Genomic DNA, 23,899 nt, shown 5'->3' on the forward strand with positions numbered 1-23,899 from the left:
AGGAAATATGTGTTGATTTGCATCACGTATCTGTTGCTCTAAATGACTCACAACCAGGCGGATTCTTTTCCTGGTCCCTCTGGAAAAGGCATTTTCTCCCTGACTGATTCCACCCTCCATTAGCCTCCACCTGCCATTTGCCTCCACCCTTCGATTAGCCTCCTCTGCAGGTCACCACCCATGGATGGGGAGAAAGCACACCTTTCTGCTCCTGCTGTTGCCAAACTGGGTACCTGTTGGAGGCTCCCCAGCCCCAAGCCTGGGTCTGCCTCACGAGTTCTGCTCAGAACACTTCGTCTCTGCCTCTCTCTCCTGCTCAGAACAGATGGCTCTGAGTCCCTAATAATACAGAAGTTCCTGTTCTGTCATTTGAACATTTTTAACACTTTCTAAATTATACCTGGCTCAGTCTCCTTTGTTCATGGACTTGGACCATCAGAAATGAAGAATCCCTTAGAGAACATTGAGTTCAGAGAGGGGCAGTGGCCTACCCAAGATCATTATAGCAAACACTGGCTTTCTGCCTTTTTGTTTTGTTTTGTTTTGTTTTGATGAAGAGAATCCATTCTTCTTCCTAACACCACCCTGGTTTCCTGGTTTTAACGGAGCTAGAAATCAAGGCCTGGGGTAGCCCAACTGGACTGTCTTCCCCAAGAGTTTAAATTTTGAATAGAGTGACAAAAAAAATGGGGAAAATATCTGAAACTCTGATGAAAGCCCCCAGATAAGATAACTCAGGAGCCCTAAATCTCTGTGATGGTTAGGTTCACGTGTCAACTTGGCCAGGTGATGGTGTCCAGGTGTCTGGTCAAGCAAGCACTGGCCTAACCATTACTGCAAGGACATTTGTGTCTGGTTAATAAACCAGAAGGCTGGTTTATAAAATCATCAGTTAATTGGCTGCAGCTGTGACTGATTACATCAATGAAGAGTGTGTCTTCCACAATGAGAGAATTCAATCAGCTGGATTTAATCCAATCAGTCTAAGACTTTTAAGCAAGACAGACAGAGGACCTTCACTTCTTCTTCGGCTAGCCAGTGAAGCATTTCCTGAGGAGTTCATCGAACACCTTCATTAGAGTTGCCAGTTGCTGCCTGCCCTATGGAATCTGGACTCATGCATACCCACAGTTGTGTGAGATACTTTTATAAAATCTTATACTTACAGATATCTCTTGTTGATTCTGTTTCCCTAGAGAACCCTAACTAATACAATCTCCAACCTTTCCATCGACTCTGTGAGTGCCTGACATACTTCCTACAAGTCCCTTTCCTTTCGTCAGTTTCTGTTGCATACAACCCTACAACCCTAACTGCAATGGTCACACAGAGGGAGCACGTGCGGTCATACCACCTCCCTGGCTGACCCCTCATAGGTTTGGGGATAAAGCCTGCCTCTGGCAACCTCTGGCTGTCTCCTGCCAGCTCTGTCTTTAGAGGCTGCATTAGACCAAATGGCCTCATGGGGCCACCCAGGCTTGGAGGAAAATCAAGTGCTTCAGAGAACGAAATAAGCAGATTGGTGTCTGGAGTTGCAGGGAAATAAGCAAGATTGATGTGACCATCTATATGCACGTGCTCAACCCTCCAAGCTGAGGTCAAAGTTAAAGGAGAGCTTTTATCAGTACCCCATAAACAAGTAGGTGGAATTATGCATCCCAACAAACACAGGTTCTTAATCTTAATCCATGTCCTTGTGGGCATGAACCCATTGTAAATAGGACCTTTTGAAGATGTTATTTTCAGTTAAGGTGTGGCAAACTGAACCGGGGTGGGCCTTAATCTGGATTACTAGAGGCCTCATAGAGAGAAGGCCACAGGGAGGAGCCAGAAGCTGGAAGCCAGCAGAGACCAGAAGGGCAGGGAGGAAGGAGAGGGAGGACATGGCCATGAGATGGGAGGCAGTGATGCAAGCCAAGGAACCCCACGGACTGTAGCAAGCCAGCACCAGAATGGGAGGAAGCAAGCCCTCTAGCCTCCAAAACTGTGAGACAATAAATTCCTGTGGTTTAAGTCAACCCATGGTGTGGTATTTGTAACAGCAACTCGGGCAAACTAAAACACACCCTCACATACTCTCCCACCAACAAACAGCCGAACACGTGCACACTGATGGACACACCTGCATGCTAGGTGAACACCTGGGAGCTAGCATGCAGGATGTGTCTGAGAAGAGTAATTAACACACAAAGCAAGGGGGCCAGGCAGAAGGACTTTGTCCTACTGAGCAGTGTTTTCCTCACTGCTGTTCCCAACAAACATGTCTGGAGTATTAGGAACTGGAATTACCCAACAGGAGCCCTTTTTCTAATTTACCAGGCTCCTCCACTCTGGCCTGAGTGGCCACGCCTTCCTGAGCTCTCACAGACCTACGCTTGTGACCTTAGCCCACCGGGCCTGGCCCCAGGGAGGCAGGAGGTGGGAGCTGGGTACAGCTGGGGTCGGCTGCAAAGGAAATGCTTGTCTCTGTCTCCCCCAGGGAACACCAGCCCTAGAATCTCTGCCTTGCTCCAAACATCTTTGGAAGATAACAGGCTAGACCATACCTTCCTGGCTGGGCATCTCATCTAGCTCGGTCCTGGGAAGCACCACCCATCCAGCCCAGCCACCCAAACACCAGCAAGCACTTGAGCCGAAGAAACTACCCTAGATTATGGGCTTAAACTACCCTGGATTCATCCCTTCCTTTGCCCATATGGTGCCTCCTTCAGCAGGAGCTCCCCTTTGCCCCATCGAGAGTCTCCCTGCACTACTTTGGGTGGTGAGCTCTGAGGGCAGGGGTGGAGTCATTGCTCAACACCATGATGGGCACCCAGTGATACCCATACCTATTTGTGGAATTGATGTTAATGGGGTTTCTGATGTACCTCCCAGGCCAGAGGAGTCTGGCTTGGAGGGTGAGGTGGCTGATGTTCCCACTCTAGAGAAGCTCTCACCCATTCCCTGCTGCACCATCTGGGAGCTGAGCCTCACAGGCATCCCCCCAAGGCTGCTGGGAGAATGGTTCAGAGCCTGGACCTGGGCTTCTGTGGACCTAAGCCCAGCCTGTGAGAACCACATGAGGCCTAGGCTGGAAAAGCCATGTCCAACATCCCTCTATATAGCAGGCAAGTTTGCAGCTCAGAAAAAGGCGGGGAGTGGCCCAGGTCACACAGCCAGTGAATGCCAAGGGGGACCATGGCATCCTAATTTCAGCCCAGACTGGCTGCCTCCTTCCCAAGAGAAACCCAATATCCCCATGCAACCTCTTCCTTGCAATATGAGGGACATCCCAGTTCATGAGTTCTAAGTGTCAAATGGTGGGTCAAGGGGCTGGTCAGCCTAATGGTGCCAGCTCCTGAGAGAGGGCTGGGGCTGGGCGGTGAGCATGGCTGAGCTGGAGAGCACTGCTCCTGGAGTTTGTCACATCCAACAGTACAGTGAGGGGCAGGGAGCACACCCCAGGGGGCAGGGATTGAGCAAGCAAAAGTCAGGAGTTGCCCACAAGGCCAGTCGCTGCTCCTCCCACGGCTGTCAGGAGTCAAGCACAGCCTGGCACGGCGAAGGTGGCAATCAGCAAGTGAACAAGTGACCTCCTAGCTGGGCATGAGGGGAGGAGGAGAGGAGCTCGTGCTCTTGGGTGGAAGGAACATGCCTTCCCACTGCCGCCCGCCAGGAAACTGATCTCCTGCAGGGCCTGCTGGGCCCAGCTGCTCTGAACCTAGTGGCAAGTGTGGGTCCCACAGAGCCATTCCTCCCCACGAGCTGTGCTGGGGGGATCAGAGTGGGGGTGTGCAGAACAGGGCACAGCTGGGAGGAGGCATGTACAGCCACGTGAGCACCGTGGGCAGCAGTCTGTGAAGGTGCCGGCTGGGGAGCTCCTCTGTGTTGTTCCACGGAACTTGGAGCATCAGAGCGGAACTCCATCTCCAAGACCACCTGTTCAGAGGGTGAATTCATTCAGAGGGGTGTCTGGGTCAGAGTGAGTCCAACCATGTCACAAGCTGGGAGGACCAGAAGTGAGAATACCTGGAGACCCATGCCAAGCAGACCCCTCCATTCGCCCGCTTCAGGAGGCAGCCCTGCATCCTTGGCCTAGACCGCCCCCACTTCCTCTCCCCTCACCCTCCCAGCAGAGGCACCTGTGAAGTTATAAATGAAATGATTGCCTGAAGGCCTGAAATCCATGGTCTTTGCGCTGATCCTACTTTAATGGGGGCCCCTCAGCAGCCAGGCTGAGGACCCTAGGCTGGGGTGGCCTGGTGCTGGGTGCAGGCACAAGCCCAGGCCTCCCACAGAGGGTGCTGACAGCTCAATTCCCTGCCTGGCTGCCAGGCTCTGCCAGCTCTCTGTCTGGGAGCAAAGAAGTGGCAGGTGCAGCTCGGCCAGGGTCCTGAGCCACAGCCAAAGGTTGGCAGAGTTACTGCTACTGTCGAGGCCAACTGGGGACTGCAGGCCGGGTGGGGGAGGCACCCTCTTTCCTGGGCAGGGGTCTCGGGTCCTCGTTGGAGGCACCAGTGCCAGAAAGCAGGCTTTGGCTCTCTGCTTTTTTGCTGTCCGGGGTCCCTGTGGGAAGAAAGAAGCTTGTCCAGCCCCAAAGGAGGTAGGCGATGCTTTGGAACCAGGCCTGGGCACACTCTTTCATGAATCCTCCAGGGTCTGTTTGCAAAATAAATTCTGAATCCTACCCTTTCTCACCACCTTCGCTGCAACCGCCAGTCTTAGCACCATCTTCTCTCCCCTGGATCATCATCCCAGAGCCTGCAATGGCCTCTCTGCTTCAACTCTGAGCCCTGTGGTATTTATTTGACACAGAACTAGAGTGATGCTTTTACAGTGTAAATCTGACCACCCCACTGTTCCTACACTGGGAACCCCACAGCGGCTCCCATCTCACTCAGAGTAAGGCCACAGGCCCCTCATAGTCCAGCCCTGCTCCTGCTCTGCCCATATCCCATGCCACTCTCCCTTTTGCTCCTGCTCCAGCCACACTGGCCTCCTTGCTGCTGCTGAAACACATCAGGCATGCCCAACCTCAGGGCCTTTGAAGCTGCTGTTCCCTTGGCCGGGAGCACTCTTCCCCAGGTCGCTGCACGGCTCGCTCCCTCCCCTCCTCCCAGCCTTTGCTCTCACCTACCTGCACCACCAGACCGCTGGACCTGGGCCTGGTCTCTCTCTAGGTGCAGCGCTGTCAGCAGGAAGCAGCCGCCGCCCAGCGCAATGGCGAAGGCACAGCACAGGAAGCTCTGTTGCAGACTGAGGAAGCGCTGCAGGTAGGAGTTGGGGCGCCTGGCCCGCAGGGCGCTGGCAATCTGCAGAAGAGAGAGGCTGGGTCTGCCAGGCCCACCCGGCCAGCTTCCAGGTTCCTCCCCCAGACCCTCCCCAGACCCCCTCCCCAATACTGGCCTGCCTGGAGCCCAGGGACCAATCCAGCCTTACAAGTCCTGTGAGGTAAGGGCTGCCGGCATCTCCCAGGACATGGCCCACGGTGATCTGAAGCGCCTCGGCTGTTCCCCGGCACCTGGGCACCACCACAGACTGCAAAACACGGGAGCACCAGGGAAGCTCCCCAAGCAACGGCAGAGAGTGGGGGTCCACTGCACCCACCTCCCGTTCCCCACCTGCCAAGGACGAAGGCCTGGAGATGTGGCAGATTGGCCAGGTGGGTGGGGTAGGAGGGACTTGATGACCCCCACAGCCCAAAGGTCCCCCATTAACGTGTTATGAAGGCTCCCAGTGCCAAGGTCCCTGGTCAGGACAACCCCTCTTGTGTTTTGCTCTCCAGCTGGGTAGGGACATGCATGGCTGTGATGAGAGTGATGGGGCTGGGGCATCCCAGCTCAGGGCCCAGGAGGCCATGGTACAGGTTGGTGGGCGCAAGTGGGTGCACAACCAGGGGGCTGCACGTGTGGCCAGTGGCAGGGCAGTGCAGAGAGCTCAGTCCTTCTCTCAGGAAGTTTGAGCCCAGGTGGGCAGAGACTAAAGGCAGCCCTGCTGGAAGGGCCCACACAATTCCACACCCTGAAAGAGCCGGTTACCTGGGGGGCAGCGGGAGGCAGGGAGGCAGAATACTTCTGTGCACTTGAACGTGCTGTGCCTTCTGCCCAGCGTGCCTTGCCCTCTCTGGGCCAGCTGGAACTTCCCCCTTTGTCCTTCTTGGGGACTTAGCTTTGGAGTCACCTCCTCTGCGAAGCCTTCCCTAAGGGAGTGCACGTCACCCAGGACTGGGAGGGCTCCTTTCTCTGTCTCCTTCCTCTTACCCCCCACACCCTCTAGGCAGCTCCTCAATGGTAAAACCCTTGGTCCAGCAGGGTCAGAGTCACAGAGGGGACTGGCTGGAAGTTGCCAACCAAATAAGTCAAGAGGAACTTTCTGGGATACTAGTCCCAGGAGAAACCCCTGCCGGAACCCAAGGCTGCAGCAGGGAAGAGGAGGAGAGGGGAAAGGGGGAAGAGAGGGAGGGGTTTGAGCAGAGGCCACAAGGTCCCAATGGGGCAGCCATAGGGGAGCTTCCCAGCCCAGAGACCATCCCCAAGGCCTAAGGGTCCATAAATCTTACCCCATCAGAGTATAATAACAATGATAATAATTGCTAACATGCATTGAGTGCTTCCTGCATGCATTTTATGTATCAACTCGAACAACCCACGAGGGAGATACAGTTACTATCCGCATGTTACAGGTGGGGAAACTGAGGCCACGGGGAGGTTAGGTAACTCGCCCAGGTCACCCAGTCAGGAAATGGCAGGGCTGAGATTTAATCCCAGACCTTCTCCCTCCAGGGCCCGGGCTATTGACCACTCCACTGTCACAGGCAAGGAACAGCCTTTCCAGCAGGGTTTGTGTGCTCATTACCAAACATTTGGAAAATGGAGAGAAAGAAAAAGAGGACAAGTTCCTCCCCATCCCTGCACCTGGGTAGGACAGTCGTGGGCAACTGGCAGAGACGTGGGGAAGGGCAGTCCGGACAGGGGGTCAGTACCCAGGGACTGGGGCCACAGGAGTCTCAATGAAGGGGGCCTGTGGGTGGGAGCTGGCAGGCTGGGGCTGGCCTCAGAGTCACCGACCCTGAGGCAGCCCCTGAGCCGGCGGCTCTGCCCAGGTGGTGAGAGAAGCTGGGCCTCCCGCCCCGCAGGGACTCACCAACAGGCCTGGGAAGCAACCGGCCACAGGTTTGCACCTTCTGCAAGTGCTTCCTTCTCAGCCCATAATTATGTGATCACTCACTGGTGGTTCTGGGGAGAAGGGCAGGGCCCGCCAGAGGGTGGGCCCTGGATGTCCACAAAGGTTGACACAAGGGAGCTGCTTGGATCCTGGGGGTCCCTTCCTCCCCAGACCAGCTGCTGCTGCCCCCAGCCTCTTCTAGGACCCCATTGTCTCCACACAGCTCGGGGGCTGAGGCTGGGCCCCACCCGCAGCTAGAAAGCCCAGGGGGTAATTTTAGAAGTGAGAGGCTTTTGGGTTCCGAAAACTCCAGGCTTGCCCTCTTCAGAAACAAAAACACCTCTGTTTTTGGCTCTCCCTTCTTGCAAGAGCCAGTCCCTTTACAGCCCGAGGCGTAACCAGTGCCAGCCACGGGCAACAGAAAGTTGGGCGGCAGCTGCCAGGTGCAGGCTTCCCGGCAGCCTGCCCCCCATTCCCACTCCACCTTCGCTCCCAGACAGCCCTGGAAGGGGGAGACAGACGAGCAGGCGGCTGCCAGGAGGGGGGTGTTGCAGAAGGCTGAGCAGGGAAGCCCTGAGACCTGGGACATGGGGCAAGGAGGGTGATGATAACTGCAGGGAATTTGGGAAAGTCTGTGAGGAGGTGGGAAGTGAGCCTGGTGCTGGATTCCAGAACCCCCAGTACAGAGCTGGGAAAGAGGGAGTGCATGCTCTACTCTCGATGCTGGAAAGTGGGGTGAGCTGGCTCTGGGCCACCCCCGGGAGAGCCACCCCAGGGGTAGGGCAGAAAGACAGGAGGTGGGGAGCTGGAGACCCCATTGGGAGATTTGGGGAGGCAGGAAGCTCAGCCTGGGGAGAAGCAGGCTCAAGAGACAGGATCCCAAGGTTGCAGGGACCAGGACTGAGCCCCAGTAGGGGCGGGCGGTGCCAGAGGCTATGACTGAACTTCCAGGAGGCAGGGGATGCCTGAGATAAATGGGATGAGCTCCCTCTTTAACATAGGGGACAGGACTTGCTAGTCAGGATTCTGTGCTAGTCAAGATTCTGCAAAGGACCTGTGATTGTCAGTGTGCTCTGAGGAACACCTAGATCAGAATCACTTGGGAAGCTCATTAGAAATGCAGATCCCACCGAATTAGACTGAGAACAGACAGCCTGAAACCTGAATTTGTAACAAGCACCCCAACCCCCAACCCCAGATGATTCTTATGCACAGCGAAGTTTGAGAACCACTGGACCAGAGAGTCCTGAGGTCCCTTCCCCAGAGGGAATCTGGATTCTCCAACTTGTGGATAAGTAGACCAAAGACAGGATCCACCCCTCCAGAATAATCAAGATGCAGGTATTAGTGCATTCTACCTAATTACCACTGAAGAGATCCAGAGAGGTTAAGTCACTTGGCCAGGGTCACACAGCTAGTGAGTAGCAGGGCTGGGAGTTGACATGGGTTGTCTGCTCCAGAGGCTTAGTTCCTGGGCTGTGCTGCCCTCTCACCCTCTGACCCCACCCACAGGCTCCCGATTTCCCAGAGACATGCAAGCACTCCACCTCTGTCTTCCCATCAACTGGTTGTCCCCCTGCTCTCAGCTCCCTGCTCCCCCTGCACACACACATGCACTCCCAGGGCCTCCTCACCCCCTCAGGCCCTGCCTGATGAGCAGCTCACCTCCTACCTCAAGGAGCAACTGCAGGCCAGTGCATTGGACCTCCTCACTTCCTGCCCCACAACTCCTTCCCCACATACTTCTTGAACCGACACCTGGCCCTGCCCTGCTGCCACTGGGCAAGAGCGGCCTGTGGATCACCCAGCCCCGATCCCACCCCGTCTGCTCTCCCCGGGGGCTTCCTTCTCTCCATCCTGGATCCTCAAGCTCTCGTCTTCTCAGTCAACTCCCTCCCGGCCCCTTTCTCTTGCCTCACTTCTTGAAAAGATAGCACCAGCTTCCTGAGATCCTCTGCCAACTCCAGCTTTCACCTCCTCTCTCCTGTCCTCTCAGCGCAGCTTCTTGAGGGGTTTGTCCACACTCCGGGTCCTCCTTCACCAACCCCTCTTCCCTCCTGTGTTCCAACCTGGCATCTGCCCCTCCACACTGCAGACCACAAAGCAAGGATGCAAACTGTCCAAGCCCACACGTGCACCCACTCAGGCACTGGTGCCCGAACGTGCATTTACACACTTATTCTCTTTCCTACTCACAGCAAATCCTCAAAAGTCTTTTGTGAAAATCAACCCCACATCAGGCTTCAAATCTTTCTGGATCGCACCTAATGCAACACTGGTACTCCCTGTCTCCTTGAAATGGCATTAATCTTCCTCTGAGAGTTCCCAAAGCCTACATCGACAGCCACTCCCCCTTTCTTTGCTTGGAAAACAGCAACGAGGAGGAACTGAACTCCACGGACTGCAAGGATGGGTCTAGCTCTGGCTGCCCAAGTGTAGAAAGGAGATCTGTGCCCAAGGGGCTTCAGTAAGGTGGGAAGGCAGGGGGTGGCCAAGAAACCTTCCTGGGTGGGAGGGGGGACTCTTGCTAAGCTTTGGGATGGAGGCCACCAGGTCAGGGAGAGAGCACAGGGAGCATGGGGGGGGGTGGGCTGGACTGAGTCCAGCCCTGCTCCCTGGGCAGCTCCAGCCAGCTCCCCAGCAGAGCCAGAAGGGTCAAAGAATGGCTGGCTGGCCCCACAGCACCCCTTCCCCCATCCCAGCCACACACACACACTCCCATATACACACACACTCCTCTCGAGCTCTTCCAGGTTAATCATTCCCGCAAACACAGACACTGGGGGACCCAGACACAGTCTTCACATATCTGTGGGGCTGTCATGTGGAAAAGAGGGCAGTGCAGCAGGGAGTGGGTGGTGGGAGGTAAGGGGAGAAAGAGGCAGGGGGCAGGTTTCAGGTCTGCCTGAGCCACCTGATTGGGAAGGAGCTATACTGGGGAAGGAGAGGCGTTCAGCTCCCTGTTTCCCAAAGTGGCTCACACAAACCAAAGCATTTACCAGCACTTTCCCACGTACCAAGGGCTTTCCCACAGGCTCAGCCACCCTCCCAGGAGCTTACAATTAACCCTTTTTATAGACAAGGAAACTGAGGCCCAAGGCCACACATGGCCAGTCTGGGGCTGAGCCTGGGCTGGAGAAGGAGAGGGGCAGAGAAGGCAGCCCTGCAGCGGACACCCGCCCAGGAGGGTGCTGACTGCTCCACACTTGTGGAGCCTGGACCATGAGGGTGGGGGGACCATGAGAACATTGTCTCAGGGAGTAAGCATCCCATCAACAGCAGTATTCAAGCAGGCCTAGTTGGATCATTAAATGACTACCTGTCCCAATAGCCAGAACTGCTTTGGGGGATAGAAGATGAGAAAGTGGAAGCCTCTGAACTGCTATCAGAACCTAGCCAGGATTCCTGGAGGTCCTTCTCCTTGCCAGGCACTGGGCAAAATAACACAAATAATCTCATTTTGTTCTCACAACAACCCATGAGGTAGGTACTATGACCATCCCCATTTTCCACAGTTGAGGCTCAGAGTCACAAAGTGACTTGCCTGAGGTTGCACGGAGAATAAGCAGCAGAGCCTAGGCTGAACCCCAGGTGAGCCCCTGCCCCGAACCACCCCCAAGACAGCTCTCAGCCAAGTGCCAGAGTCTCTGCTTCCCATGTGCCCAGCGCCAGACTCTGCCAGGACCCAGGAGGCGGGAGGAGGGGTCCCAGGGTGCTCCTTGTGCTATCTACAAAGGCACAACCTTCCACAGTGTTCAAAGTCCTTTCCTGCATTTCTCCCAGGAGGGAGGGAGGCTGGGTGGAGGAAAGGAAGGGCCGTGAGGCCTCAGGACTTCACAGAGTCACGTGGTCTGGACAGTGTCAGGGCTCGATACAAACCCCGCCGTGCCCCTTGCATTGCAGCCTGTGATTCGGGAGCTGGAGCGGCCTGGACCCACTTGGGCTCAGCAGCTACAGCCCTGAAGTCTGGCATCCCCTTCTGCATACCCCAGAGTGAAGGCCAAGGAGTCTGCTTGGTGAGGGCTATGGTAAAGAAAGGGAGGGAGGAAGCCTTGAATTTGAAAGCCTGGCTCAGAGAGTTGATGCGCTGTGTGACCTTGCTCCAGGCACCCGCCATCTCTGAGCCTCCATTTGTTCATCTGCTAATCCAGTGATGGCTAGCAGAGATGTTCAAGGTATGTCAGAGCCCCCTGGTCCAAGACAAGCCAGCAGCAGCGGTCCAGCCCTGAGCTGGACGGACTCCATCTCCCCCTGCTTAAGAGTCTCCAGGACCAGCCCACCTATCCCAACCCCCACACCTACCAGCAAGATGTCAGCAACCACTGCCCAGTTGCAGGACAGAAGCAGCTCTCCAAGGGCCAGGAACACCTGTGGACAGAGGGTGGCCTGGGTGAGCTCCCCCGACCTCAGTCACTAACCCCTGCCCACATTGCCTGCTGCTTGAGATCTCTTTCCAGATCGAGGCTCCAGAGGAAGACACCAACCAGACATAACTGGGCTGGCTGAGGTCTGGAACTGCTTTTCCAATTCTAGCAGCCTTGAGAGTGGGTGGAGAGTCCCATCAGCCAGGCCAGCATCCACAACCCAGAGGTGAGGGCCAGGCCCGAGTGGGCTCAGCACTCACCCTAATGGATGGCCCTCAGGTTCCAGCCCTTGGAGCCCACCCATGGGGCCTCGTAAGAGGAGGCTTTGGCCCACAGGCCGTTTGAAAGGTGGGGAAACAGAATCTGAGAGGAGAAGCCCTGGGACTGCTCAGAGCTTGCCCCAACATGCCTTGTCTTCCCCTGAGGCCCGCTGGGCCCCGGCCACCCTAGCCACAGCCTGTCCCCAAGCCCAGCCCTGTGGGCCATCCTCCTCCCAGACTCTCGGGACAGCGCAGGGGAGTGAGCAGGACCTACAACACCCATTGCAGAGACAGTGAAGCTGAGCTCTGCTTGGGCCCAGGGCTTGTCTTAGGTCACCACCAGGCCCAAGGCAAAGCTGGCCTGGAACCTGCATCTTCCAGCCCCAGGCCAGCGCCAACCCCTGCCCTGGGAATCTGTGGGGCTGGGGCAACCTCAAATGCCGCCCCCTGCCCTCCCCCCAATGTCCTCTGGTGACCACAGGCCACTGTAGACCCATCTCGTCCAGCTCCCTGAACCTCCCCCACCCCACCTCGTGCCAAAGGATTAGGACAATCCTCATCCCCCTCACTCAAGAGGAGTTTAATAAGGAAAGGAGGAGGAGGGGAAAGAAATCTCATTTCTCAGAGCTTCCAAGAGCTTATTGCAGGAGCAGAATTAGTCATTTCTGGAGTCACGGGGCTGTGAGCAGGGCAGCCAGGCTCTGGCCCCAGCACCTGAGGTCCAGAGGCCTGTGAGTACCAGGGCCCCTCCCTGCACCCCTAAAATGCACCAGGCATGCTCACTCTCGTGACCTCAACTATCGTCTAACCTCCATGTCACAGTTGAGGAAATTCAGGCCCAAGGTCATAGGTCAGGCCGCTTGCCTCTGGCTGGAGCAAGGCGAAGGTGGGAGGCAGTCGGGGGAAGAGCTCTGGGAGGCCTTCAGCATCCACGATGCCTGGATGGGGAGCAGGGGCTGGGCAGAGGGTCGCTGAGCACAGCCCCGAAGGCCAGGCAGGGTTACGATGGGCCAAAGCGGAGGCCAGGCCTCACCAGGCAGACGACCCATGAGAGCAGGGGCAAAGGAGGCTGCCTGGCATGCCAGGGGCCGAATACGGCCCAGCTGGGGCCCACTGAGCACAGAGCAGACCCAGGAGGGACGATAGCTGTGGGTATTCTCAATCTAACCAGACTCCCTGTGGGTGCAGCTCTTGACCCTCCACACCCAAACTGGGAGGCCCCTGAGGGCTGGGCACCCACAGGGAGTGGGAATCAGGAAGTAGCTGGCAAGCAGGTCCCAGACGGGCCCCAGAGAGGCTGCAGACCTGCATTCCAGCTTAGCAGGCCCTGCCAAACCCAGCCTCCTGGGGCCACATGAAGGCCCAGCACAGCTCCCCTCCCGGCCCAGGCCCCTCCACCTGGAACGCAGGCCGCTCCCCTCCTCACTCCTCTGGCTTGGCCCTGGCCCTGTTCCATCCACACAGACCAGCTCCGGCCCCACAGAGCTGCTCACAGGTTTGCTTCTGCTGCGGCCTCCCCTGTTGTCCCTCCCTTGCACCCCCACACCCACCAGGACACACCGAAATATACCTTTTCCTTCCTCCAGCTGGGGCAGGGTGGATCCCGACCCCAAAATAGAGCCAACTGGAGGGAGACAGCAGCCACAATGGGGCCTTTCAGGCTGAACAAGCCTCCCGAGCATGCCAGGTTTCCTCAGACACACCTGGAAACCGGCACGGGGCCACCAACCACCCGTGCCCACTCGGTGGCTTTGAGGGGTGAAGGAGTGGGCTGGGGACAGGCTGCCTCCTAATCCGTAATTACTGTCTCCCCAGAAGGCCGCCTGCCAGCCTCAGCTCAAGGAGGGGCTCCCCAACAAAGGGCCGCGGCCTCCTGGGGTAGGCAGTAACACTAAAAAGCCACCACTGCCCTCTGGGCCTCAGTTTCCCCAACTGTACAATGAAGGGGTGGTGCCAACAGTCTGGGCTTCTAAGGCTGGTAGTAAGCTCTTTATGATCCTCGTGGCTGGGTACAAACTGAGTCTCAGACTTCATTTGCTCCCTTGACCAATTCAGACTCGGTTTCCACAATTAAAAAACAAAGCAAGCAAACAAAAATATTAATAATAATAAAAGAGGTCCTGGTTTGAAATAAAGTCACCATGAAGAATTCCACCAACTTGTTCAGAGCTACGAACAAGGGCATCTCAGCCCCAGAAGCCTCCTGGCTCCCCTCTCCTGGATGGGGTTCACAGGCCTCACACCAAACAGGTCCCCCCACATCATCCTCCTCCCCGGACCCCTCGGAGTGGCCAAGCCAGCCGGGACGCAGGCCCCCAGGCACGGGCAGGCTGCCAGCCACTACTGAGGCTGCTTCTCCTCACTCTGAAATGGAGGCCAGGGCTGAGGGGGCTCCAGGGAGCTCACCCGGGGGCTCCACATGTCCCGCTCACCCTCATCCTCCCCATCCAGTCACGGGCTCCTGACCATTCTTCATTCTTAGAGTCTCCCAGATCTGCCCCCTCTTCCCATCCACTGTGGCTGGCCTGGCTCACTGTCCCCTCCTCAGTTTCCCAAGCTCCAGCACTGCTGCCCCACACCAGCTCCTGCAGGGCCTTCTGAAAAGGAAATCTGACTCTGCCCTGTCTCCTGAGAGCCCTTCCGTGCTGCCTGGCACCCTGACTGGGTCGCTCCTAGGTGACAGTGCCAGGAAGAGCCTCCTAGAGCCTATGACATGTGGGGCCCCCTCGGCCCTGGCCTCCTCCATTTTAGACCAAGAGGAATTTCTCCCCAGGGCTGGGGCAGCAACAGTGAACATGCCCAGCCAGAGAGGCGTGCACACTCATGCTGTCACTCACACACACACACACACTCACATGTGCAACCATACAAACATAAACATACACATCAACACGTGCATCTTCATGCATATGTACATATACATGGACACACAAAGACACCACAGGTATCCACACATATGCATGTCACAGGGGTAACTTCAAACTACTCAAGTGTGAGGCAAGGGCACCAACCAACAGAACAGATGGTAGCCATGAACACTGTACAGGCTTGCCAGTGTGTCCTCGTCAAATAACAGCAGCCTAACATGTACACAATTTGCAGAGAAACATTTGCACACACAACCACATATGCACACACATACATGTACATGAATGTGTGTGTGTCGTAGTCATGCACATGCATGCAAGTGTGTACACACTCAGATCTTTACACACACACATCTCTCCTCAGGTACACCTGCACACACAGGTAGGCATGAGGAAGGAGCAGGGAGGGAAGATGCAGCATCAGCCCCAGAGAAGGGGCAGCTCCTGTGAGGTAGAAAAGGCAGACTTTCTAAGTCTTCACCTTGGACCATCCCAGCCTTCCATTTGGGCAGTAGTGACTGGTCTCTGAACTGTAAGCCTCTGGCAGGAAGGGATAAAGCAAACATCTCCCATGGGGTCACAGAGACGGGCAGAGCTGGGGCCCAAGCCTCTTCAACGCGGGTCCACTCCTCGCCCAGCATGGCTGAGCCAGTCAGGACACAGCCCTGGGGCAGACTGGCTGCCAGCAAGCTGCCACCCCAGCTGGCACACTTTGCCCCCAGACCTGCCAATCTATAAGTACAGGACTGGCATGAGGGCACAAGGGCACCATCTGGTTTCCAGGGGCTGGCAGCAGCCCCACAACTTGGTTGGCAGGCAGGTGGGGAGTGGAGTAGGGAAGGGAGCAGGGCTCTGACTGAGACTGTGGGCTCCCCTGGTGGGCTTGCCACCCACCCAAGAAGAGACGCCTGCTGGATCCTGGCAGGGAGGTGGGGCCCTCAGAGGAAGGGCGGTGGGGCCTCTCTCAGTCCCTTCAAGGCAGCCCTGGTAGAGCCTGGTCACTCCAGCCCGGCAGCAAGGGAAAAAGAATGTCTCAAAGAAGAACCCCTGATGGCCAAGTCTGGTGAGTGGTGGGAGAGACCCCAGAGCTGGGGCACCAAACAGTCCAGCTGTCGGGGCCTCCCCGGGGACCACAGTAGGTCCCACAACCATCCCCAGAATCCTTGGCTGACAGCTGACTACAGCTCTGCTGGAACAAGCCTGGCTGTTCTCTGCCAAACACCTTGCAAGGCTCCCCTCTGGGCACCAGACTGGGTGGATGCTGGGCCTCCATCCCTGTCCTCGCTTAGCAGAAGGGCGGATCTCTTCTCAGATGACAGATGCGAGGCCTTGGTGACAGCCAAGCTGGCTCCACTCTGTGCTGGTGACCACACCTCTCCATGCACAAGGAGGGAACTCAGAGTTATGAGCAAGTTTGGACTGGAAGGCACCTTTAAGGTCATCTGGGGCACTTCTGGGTAAAAATGGAAGATTGAAATTGGATCACAGACTCTCCTTCTCTCCAAAAGCAGAAAAAAAAATAAAAATAAAAATAAAATCCAAGATAAAACAGTTTTTCACCAAAGAAAACAATAAAGTATAGTGAAATAAATATTAAATATTGGCAGCCAAGGAAAAAAACAGATGATTCTCAACTCCCCCTCCTCAAAACCTTTCACCAAAACCTCCATATTTAGAGGGAAATAAACTGAGTGCAGGCCCTTAGTTCTCACTTTTAACTGAGAACTGATGGAAAAGCTACCAGGGAGAAATGGGTAAAAGTGGAGAAAATGAACAATGACTGCAGTCACTGGTTCCACTCAAGACCTGAGGGTACCCCCCATAGCAGGAAGGAGATGCACCTGGTAATTAAGCAGAATGAATCCTGTTATAGAGCATTTACCTAAATCCCAGAAGAGAGAGTGGAGCTCAGGTGCTCCAACAAAGACCCCTCACTGCCTCACCTGAGCCCTGCAATTCCCTCAGGAGGCAGAAAAGTCTGTAGAACCTACAGCCAGACTCTGCAGCCCCTTTGGAGAGGAGAAGGGTCCCAGAGAAGGTTGCAAGAGAGGTGGGAACAAGGAGTCACCCATAACATGTCAAAGCAAATTCAGTATGTGAGCAGAGGAGCCTGCATCCAAGCTGGGGGAAAGCATGCAATACGTAAACCATGCAAACATACTATGGGGTGGTGGGGAGGAGGAAAGAAGCAGAAGGAAGGAAGAAAGGAAGGAAAATTAAAAAAAGAAAAGAAAGGAGGGAAGGAGAGAAGGAAGGAAGAAAAAATAATCCAATTTAGAAGACCGATGATAGATGATGACAGGAGAAGGACCAGAAGAAATTCCTTACAATTGCTTCAAACTACAGAACAATATAAGAATAGTAATTCAATTTAAAAAAGCTTTAAGGTGAAATAAAGGCCCAATAGAGTAAGATGAAAGGGATATTTCAGACCTAAGGAAATAAATGGAAAGGGGGGAAAACAAACAACATTACAGAACTAATAAATGAAAAATAGCTAGAAACAGAATAGACACCAATGAAAGTAGAATTACTGATATAGAGAAAAGAGCTGAGATAATTTCATTGAAGATTTTTTTAAAAAGATAACAAGAATAAAACCATTGGAAGCTAATGCTAAGGGAGACAGATAAAGACAATCTGGGCTGGGACAAAGGTGACGCAAGGCAGACACCTAGGGTGCAAAACATAAGGAGGCGCTCATCCTCAGGGTTGTGCAAAAGCGGAGTTGTCTCCTGAAAGTGAGTACCACCTTAAATTTTGTGCCCTAGATGTCACGCTTGTCTCACCCTAGTCCCAGCCCTGAAAATGATCCAACGTAAGTAAAAACACATGACAACAAATAAACAGAAGAAATATTCAAAGAGATAAAATGGGGGAGATACGTAATACCGATTCAGCACATAGAACATTGGAATGAGGAAATTTTGATATTATATAGAAAATGTAACTTTGAGTCATACCTTAGCTATGGCAAGCAGCTTCTGACACAGCCCCCAATGATCCCCGCCTCCTGTTATTCATGCCTTGCATGATCTCCTCCGCTTGAGTGTGAGCTAGACCTAGTGAATTACCTCCAACAAAGGAATATCACAAAAGCGATGGATGCCACTTCTGTGATTATAAAAGACTGCAACTGCCTTCTCACTGGACTCTCCCTATTGTCTCCCAGCCTGCATGCTATGATGAAGCAAGTTGCCATGTGAAAGAGGCCCATGTGACAAGGACTCCAGCCAGCGAGGAACCAAGGCCTCAACCCAACAACCAAGAAGGAACTGAATGCTGCCAACAATCACCAAGTGGCCCCTTCCCTGGTCGAGCCTTCAGATGAGACCACAGACCCTAGGCCAAGACCTTGAAGGCAGCCATGAGAGAAACCTGAAGGAGAGGACCCAACTGAACTCTGCCCAAATTCCTGACCCACAGAACCTGTGAGACACGGAATGTGTGTTGTTTTAAACCATTGAGTTTTGGGGTAATTTGTTACACAGCAATACATAACTAACACACTAGTTAAGCTACTGAATTTTAAGAGTAGATAATGTCTTCAGGTATCCAGGCAGAAAAAGTTAATCGACATTAAGGATAAAAAAAAAAATGGGCTCTATTCTCCATAGCCATATTTGATACCAAAAGACAAGAGAGCAAATGTCTACAAAGTAATGAGGAAAAGAAAACGTGACCCCAGAATGTTACATCTAGTCAGATGTTGTTAAAATAAAGAGTCAAACTCCCAGGGATGAATCTGGACCCAGCATTGTGGGATTGAGAACATCTTCTTGACCAAAAAGGGGATGTGAAATGAAACTAAATAAAGTTTCAGTGGCTGAGAGAGAGGAGTCACTCTGGTGGACATTCTTACATACTATATAGGTAACACTTTTCAGGTTTTAATGCATTGGAATAGCTAGAAGTAAATACCTGAAACTACCAAACTCCAACCCAGAAGCCTTGCCTCTTGAAGACGATTGTACAGCAATGCAGATTACAAGGGGTGAGTGTGATTGTGAAAACCTTGTAGATCGCACTCCCTTTATCTAGTGTATGGATGGATGAGTAGAAAAATGGGGACAAAAACTAAATGAAAAATAGGGTGGGATGGGGGGAATGATTTGGGTGTTCTTTTTAATTTTTAATTTTTATTTTTATTCTGATTCTTTCTGGTATAAGGAAAATGTTCAAAAATAGATTGTGATGATAAATGCATAACTATATTATGGTACTGTGAACAGCTGATTGTACCCCATGGATGATTGTATGGTATGTGAAAATATCTCAAAAAAAATGAATAAAAAAATCTTGACATCTCTCCTGCCTCTTCTCCCCCAATGTACTGGTATGCACAGAATAAAAATATATTGCGAGTACTATAAAAGAATAAATAAAGAGTCAAAGAGAGGAAGACAATCTCAACCATGAATGAATCAAAGACATAAAATATCTGTAGCCTTTGGTAGGGGGGTGAGGTATAAAAAGTCCTCTTAACCACAAAGTCTACATAGTTAGAAGCTAAAGCAAAATAAAGAACTCAGGAGTGGAGAATCTATATCAATGGAGTGATAATGAGCATTTAATCTGTTTAAATATGGGACTATTGCCAAAAAAATATAAGGATTATGCTTAGACAGATTGTGCATGTTACCAATCTACAAAAAGTAAAAATAATATAACTAACAAAAATCAGCAAGTTGGGGAAGAGAAGAAGGGAGGAGGTATGAGGCTGATGGTCTCTTTCATAGCTGGGATTCATTATACAACTCCAAATTTTTATATTAATTTGAAGGTCAATAATTCCTTCAATTTATTCAAGTAAATTCATACAAATTAATTAAAACATTTTTAGAAAAACTGCACTACAGGCAAAGGATCTGAATAGACATTTCTCCATAGAAGATATACAAATGGCCAATAAACACATGAAAAGATGCTCAATATCATTAGTAATTAGGGAAATGCAAATCAAAACCACAGTTAGATATCACTTTCCACCCACTAGTATAACTATAATTTTTTGAATAGAAAATAATACAAGTATTGGTGAGAATATAGCAAAATTTGAACCCTCACACATTGCTAGTGGGAATGAAAAATGGTGCACCTTCTTTGCAAAACAATCTGGCAGTTCTTCAAAGAAACAGAATTATCATATGTCCCAGCAATTCCACTCCTAGGTACATACCAAAAGAAATGAAAACATATGCCCACACAAAAACTTATACACATGGAATGACCAGAGGGAAATACCTGAAGCTGTCGAACTGCAACCCAGTAGACTTGACTCTTGAAGATGATCGTATAGCTATGTAGCTTACACTGTGTGACTGTGATTGTGAAAACCGTGTGACTCACACTCCCTTTATCCAGTGTATGGACAGATGAGTAGAAAAATGGGGACAAAAATTAAATGAAAAATGGGGTGAGATGGGGGGAATGGAATGTTTTGGGTGTTCTTTTTTACTTTTATTTCTATTTTTTTGGAGTAAGGAAGGTGTTCAAAGATTGATTCTGGTGAAGAATGCACAACTGTATGATGGTACTGTAAACACTGTGGATGATTGTAGGGTATGTGAATATATCTCAATAAAACTGTATTTAAAAAAAACTTATACACGAATGCTTATAGCAGAATTATTCACAAGAGCCAAAATATTAGGGGAAAAAACACAATTATTCATCAATAGTTGAATGGATAAATAAAATGTGCTATATCCATACAATGGAATATTACTGAGCAATAAAAAGGAATGAACCAAAACGAGCCGAGAGATCACTCTGGTGGGCACTCTTACGCACACTTTAGACAACCTTTTTTAGGTTCTAAAGAATTGGGGTAGCTGGTGGTGGATACCTGAAACTATTAAACTACAACCCAGAACCCATGAATCTCGAAGACAGTTGTATAAAAATGTAGCTTATGAGGGGTGACAGTGGGATTGGGAATGCCATAAGGACCAAACTCCACTTTGTCTAGTTTATGGATGGATGTGTAGAAAAGTAGGGGAAGCAAACAAACAGACAAAGGTACCTAGTGTTCTTTTTTACTTCAGTTGCTCTTTTTCACTCTAATTATTACTCTTGTTATTTTTGTGTGTGTGCTAATGAAGGTGTCAGGGATTGATTTAGGTGATGAATGTACAACTATGTAATGGTACTGTAAACAATCGAAAGTACAATTTGTTTTGTATGACTGCGTGGTATGTGAATATATCTCAATAAAATGATGATTAAAAAAAAAAAAAAAAAAAAAAAAAAAAGGAATGAAGCCCTGATACATGATACAACATGGATGAACCATTAAAACATTATGTTAAGTGAAATAAGCCAGTCCCAAAGGACCACATATTATATGATTCCACTGATATAAAATGCCTGGAATAGGCAAATCCATTGAGACAGTCGATTAGTGGTTGCCTAGGATGGGCAGGGTGGGAGAAGAACGGTGGAGGGAAATAGAAAGTGTTGGCTAATGGGTATGGGTTTCTCTCTGGGGTGATGAGAATGTGCTAAAATTGTTTGTTGGGATGGTCACACAACTCTTAATATACTAAAATCCACTGAATTGTACACTTCAGGTGGGTAAATTGTATGGCATGTGCTTTGTATCTCAATAAATTTTGTTTAAAAATTACATTATCATGGATAATTGTATGGTATATGAACAATCACAACAAAAAAATTACATTATTATATGACTCAAGAATAATAAAAGGTATTTCTTTCTAACTAACTATAAATCTCAGTATATATACAGAAAGAAATGAATAGAATGATGGTCACCTTATTAAATTTTTAAAATAGGTGCAAATTAGCCAAGAAGTTTAAAAAAATAGTTAATTCTGGGTAATGAGAATATGAATAATTGTTATTTTCAACTTTTTTGTGCTTTTCTGTTTTTGCTTTTGGTTTTAAATTTCCTCCAAATGAAAATATAAGGTCATTTGAGTCATATGATAATGTAATTTTTTTATTGTGATTGTTCATATACAATTATCCATGATAATGTAATTTTTAAACAAAATTTATTGAGATATGAAGCACATGCCATGTAATTTGATACAGTGTGGTAGATGGGATTATTGGTCCGAAGTCCTGACTTTCCTATGGTCGTATTATGCACCACCCCTTGGCATGTGGACAGCCCCCAAGCCTCATCCTTGGGTCCTTTTCTCTTTTCTATTTATGCTTGGTCCCTTGGTGATCTTGTTCAATCTCATCTCATCTCTTGCAACTTGGATGAACCTTGAAGACATAATGCTGAGCGAAATAAGCCAGGCACAAAAAGAGAAATATTATATGCAATCACTAATGTGAACATTGCTGGTGGAGAATGCATGGGGTGTTGGGCTTCCCCACCTTGATGGTTGCTGATGTGCTCACAGACATTGGGGACTGGTGGTTTGATGGTCTGAACCCTCAATCACGGGACTTGCCCTTGGGAAGACTTACTGCAAAGGAGAGGCTAGGCCTGCTCATAATTATGCCTAAGAGCCTCCTCCCGAATGCCTCTTTGTTGCTCAGATGTGGCCCTCTCTCTCTAGCTAAGCCAACTTGGCAGGTGAAATCACTGCCCTCCCCCCTACGTGGGATCTGACACCCAGTGGTATAAATACCCCTGGCAACGTGGATTATGACTCCCGGGAAGGAATCTAGACCCAGCATCATGGGATGGAGAACAACTTCTTGACCAAAAAGGGGATGTGAAATGAAATGAAATAAGTTTCAGTGGCTGAGAGATTCCAAAAGGAGCCGAGAGGTCACTCTGGTGGGCACTCTTATGCACAATATAGACAACCCTTTTTAGGTTCTAATGAATTGGAATAGCTAGCAGTAAATACCTGAAACTATCAAACTACAACCCAGAAACCTTGAATCTTGAAGATGATTGTATAAAAATGTAGCTTATGAGGGGTGACAATGTGATTGGGAAAGCCATGTGGATCACACTCCCCTTCTTCCAGTGTAAGGATGGATGAATAGAAATACAGGGGCAAAAAAAAAAAAAAAAAAAAAAAAACACCCAGTAATCTTTTTTACTTTAATTGTTCTTTTTCACTTTAATTTTTATTCTTATTACTGTTGTGTGTGTGGTAATGACAATGTTCAAAAATTAATTTTGTTGATGGACACACAACTATATGGTGGTACTGTGAACAACTGTTTGTATGCTTTGTATGACTGTATGATATGTGAATATATCTCAATAAAATTGAATTATTAAAAAAGAAAGAAAGAAAGAACCGTCTTGGATCTCTCTTCTAAACTCCAGACTCATATATCCAACTGCCACTTACCATCTCCAGCTGAATGTCCTAGCAGGCATCTCAAATTTAGCATGTCTAAAATTGAACTCCTAACCTGCCCTCATCCAAAAAAATCCCTGCTCCTCCCTCACGTTTCCCCCATCTCTGTAAATGGCAACTCCAGGCTTCCAGTGGCTCAGGCCAAAAACCTAGGAGGCCCCTCAGCTCCTCCATTTCTGTCACACTTCACACCCAATCCGTCAGGAAATCCTGTTGATCCTACTTCCAAAATACACCAGAACCTGACCACTTCCCCACACTTTCTCCATAACTACCCTGGTGCCAGCCACAACCACGTCTTGCCTGTCTGATTGAGACACTTCCTATTTTGTCTCCCTGTTTTTGACTTTCTCCTCCTTCGCTCTGTTCTCAACACAGCAGGCAGAGAGTCTGTTCAACCATGTGGTAGATCATTACAAAACGGCCCCCAATTCACCCTGCTTCTCAGTACACACAGCCTCCCGCAGTGAGTCCGGGCTGGCCTCCCAACCTGCTTTGCTCAGGAAGGCAGAAGTGAGCCTACGTGAGTTCCTGCACTAGACCTCAAGGGACTTTGCAGCTTCCACTCTTGCTTTGTTGGAATGCTGCCGTGAGACCACCATGTAAGGAAGCCGAGGATGAGAGGCCCCATGGAGGAGAGAGCCAGTGAGTCCCAGCAGACATGCAGACATGCAGGCGAGGCCACCTTGGACATTCCAGCCCAGCTGCTCATCCAGGTTCCCACATGAGGGAACCCAGGGGAAACCAGCAGAGGAACTGGCCAGCCAAGGCACAGAATCCTAAGAAATAAAAATCACTGCTGTTTTAAGCCACTAAGTTTGGCGATGGTTTGTTATGCAGAAGTAGGTAACTAATATGAATTATAAGTCAGATCATCTCATTTCTTGAATGGTTTCCACTTCACTTAAATTTGAAATCAAAATCATTCTATGTCCAAGATCCTTCAACATCTGCAGCCCCACTCC

At 50.9% G+C, this 23,899-nt stretch overlaps 1 protein-coding gene across 3 annotated transcripts in view; it reads right to left on the minus strand.

The window, feature by feature from the left end:
- Positions 1-4,171: 4,171 nt before the first annotated feature.
- Positions 4,172-23,899, minus strand: part of SPNS3 (sphingolipid transporter 3 (putative)) — a 44,163-nt gene continuing 24,435 nt past the window's right edge. For 2 of the 3 annotated variants that reach the window (XM_037809892.1, XM_037809891.1), the window contains exons 9-12: positions 11,446-11,511; positions 5,419-5,517; positions 5,117-5,291; positions 4,172-4,545 (exon numbers count right to left, since the gene is read on the minus strand). In XM_037809892.1, coding sequence (XP_037665820.1) covers positions 4,406-4,545; positions 5,117-5,291; positions 5,419-5,517; positions 11,446-11,511 — 480 coding nt within the window. In that variant the 3' untranslated portion in view covers positions 4,172-4,405. The remainder of the gene's footprint in view (positions 4,546-5,116; positions 5,292-5,418; positions 5,518-11,445; positions 11,512-23,899) is intronic. The other variant, XM_037809893.1, reaches the window with a different exon arrangement.

The sequence above is a fragment of the Choloepus didactylus genome, chromosome 18, assembly GCF_015220235.1.
Source record: "Choloepus didactylus isolate mChoDid1 chromosome 18, mChoDid1.pri, whole genome shotgun sequence".
In the NCBI taxonomy this organism is placed as follows: Eukaryota; Metazoa; Chordata; class Mammalia; order Pilosa; family Megalonychidae; genus Choloepus; species Choloepus didactylus.